The sequence below is a fragment of the Austrofundulus limnaeus genome, unplaced genomic scaffold (genome assembly GCF_001266775.1).
Source record: "Austrofundulus limnaeus strain Quisiro unplaced genomic scaffold, Austrofundulus_limnaeus-1.0 Scaffold961, whole genome shotgun sequence".
Classification (NCBI taxonomy): domain Eukaryota; kingdom Metazoa; phylum Chordata; class Actinopteri; order Cyprinodontiformes; family Rivulidae; genus Austrofundulus; species Austrofundulus limnaeus.
The window spans coordinates 36289-37628 of NW_013953363.1; the positions used below are offsets into that span (position 1 = coordinate 36289).

Sequence of the window (1340 nt, forward strand, 5' to 3'; positions counted from 1 at the left end):
TATAAAATATTTCCTTAAAATATACATTAAAAATATATAAAATATTTCCTTTGTTGTTAGGCACTCGATTACTTTGTCTCTTCCAACAAACCCGACATGTTTTGACATTTTACACAGGCGCAGCAGATGACTTGTCAACAGGAAAATCATGTGGTGGATTGGGGAAGGGTCAAAGTCATCCACAGGGAGGACATCATGGAGAGAGGGACGATAAAGAAGAGAGCCCACACAGCGGTGGGCCGGGTTGAGGGGGCCTTCAAGCTTTCCTATGTCTGGAGCAACATCCTCCAGCGATGAGGAGCCAGCAGGAGGCGGTGTCGGCTCGTGATGGGCTGACACCGCCTCTGAGAACGACTGACACCTCTGATGAAGTAAAACATCAAAACATGTCAGGGGAACAAAGTAATCCAGTGTCTAAAAACAAACACACACACAGACAATGAGTTTTATTGGAATATTAGATAAACAGAAACTCAATAATATGAAGCTTTAAGTGTAATCACCAATGAAAGTCTTGAACAAAGATACCTTTTCCAGAGAGAGGGTGTTACTGACAGCGTGATCCACCAGCTCTGACATCTCCTTCTTAAAAAGGGCCACATCTTTGCACTCATTGGCTCGGGCATGATGCAGAATCAACTCTGCAACCCTCTCACCCTGTGAGACCACCAACACCACGGTGGAAGTTAGTTAATTTTGTTTGATCTTTAAATCTGATTAGAAATAACTTTAATAAAGACAAATGTTTTGCCACGTTTTTGTAAAAGACAAACATCAGAACCTCTCTGGTGTTCCTCTCGTCAGCAAACAAACGAACTCTTCCTACCTGATGCAGCACCACAGCTGTGAAAACAGCCTTGAAGTTAGCCAGATCATAGTCGCTGAGCTGGGCCACGATACCGGCGTCCAGCAGCACCAGCTGGACAGGACACGGGTCGGGTCTGACACTGACCACAACTGTGTCCCACAGGTCGGTAAGGGTGGTCTTCCCATGGTGGTCCACTGGGACACTGGTGGAGTCGGGGAAACCAGCGAGAGGCTTCTGACAATGAACCAGAATGTTCCCAGGATGAAGATCCCCGTGAACAAAGTTATCCACAAAAACCTGCCAAACAAACGTAGATGAAGAGAACCATCAAAGTTCTGACGAAGGTAAATTATGGGCTGCCGTTTGTAAAGTTACACAGTCAAAAATTACCACCAATATTTGTTTTATTTAGCCTTTTATAAGAAAAAAAGAACAGATTTATTTTTCAAAGTCAGTTTTTCACCATATGATTCATACATTTATAAATGTCATAGTTTATGAACTAAATATTTAACTCACAAATAAAATATTT

The 1340-nt window shown here is 42.6% G+C and overlaps 1 protein-coding gene across 1 annotated transcript in view; it reads right to left on the reverse strand.

The window, feature by feature from the left end:
• Positions 1-1105, reverse strand: part of LOC106533528 (uncharacterized aarF domain-containing protein kinase 2) — a gene marked incomplete at its 5' end in the record, with an annotated part of 12351 nt that extends 11246 nt beyond the window's left edge. The window contains 2 exon segments of the mRNA XM_014029870.1: positions 529-657; positions 827-1105. Of these exon segments, the coding sequence (XP_013885324.1) occupies positions 529-657; positions 827-1105 (408 nt within the window).
• Positions 1106-1340: the final 235 nt, after the last annotated feature.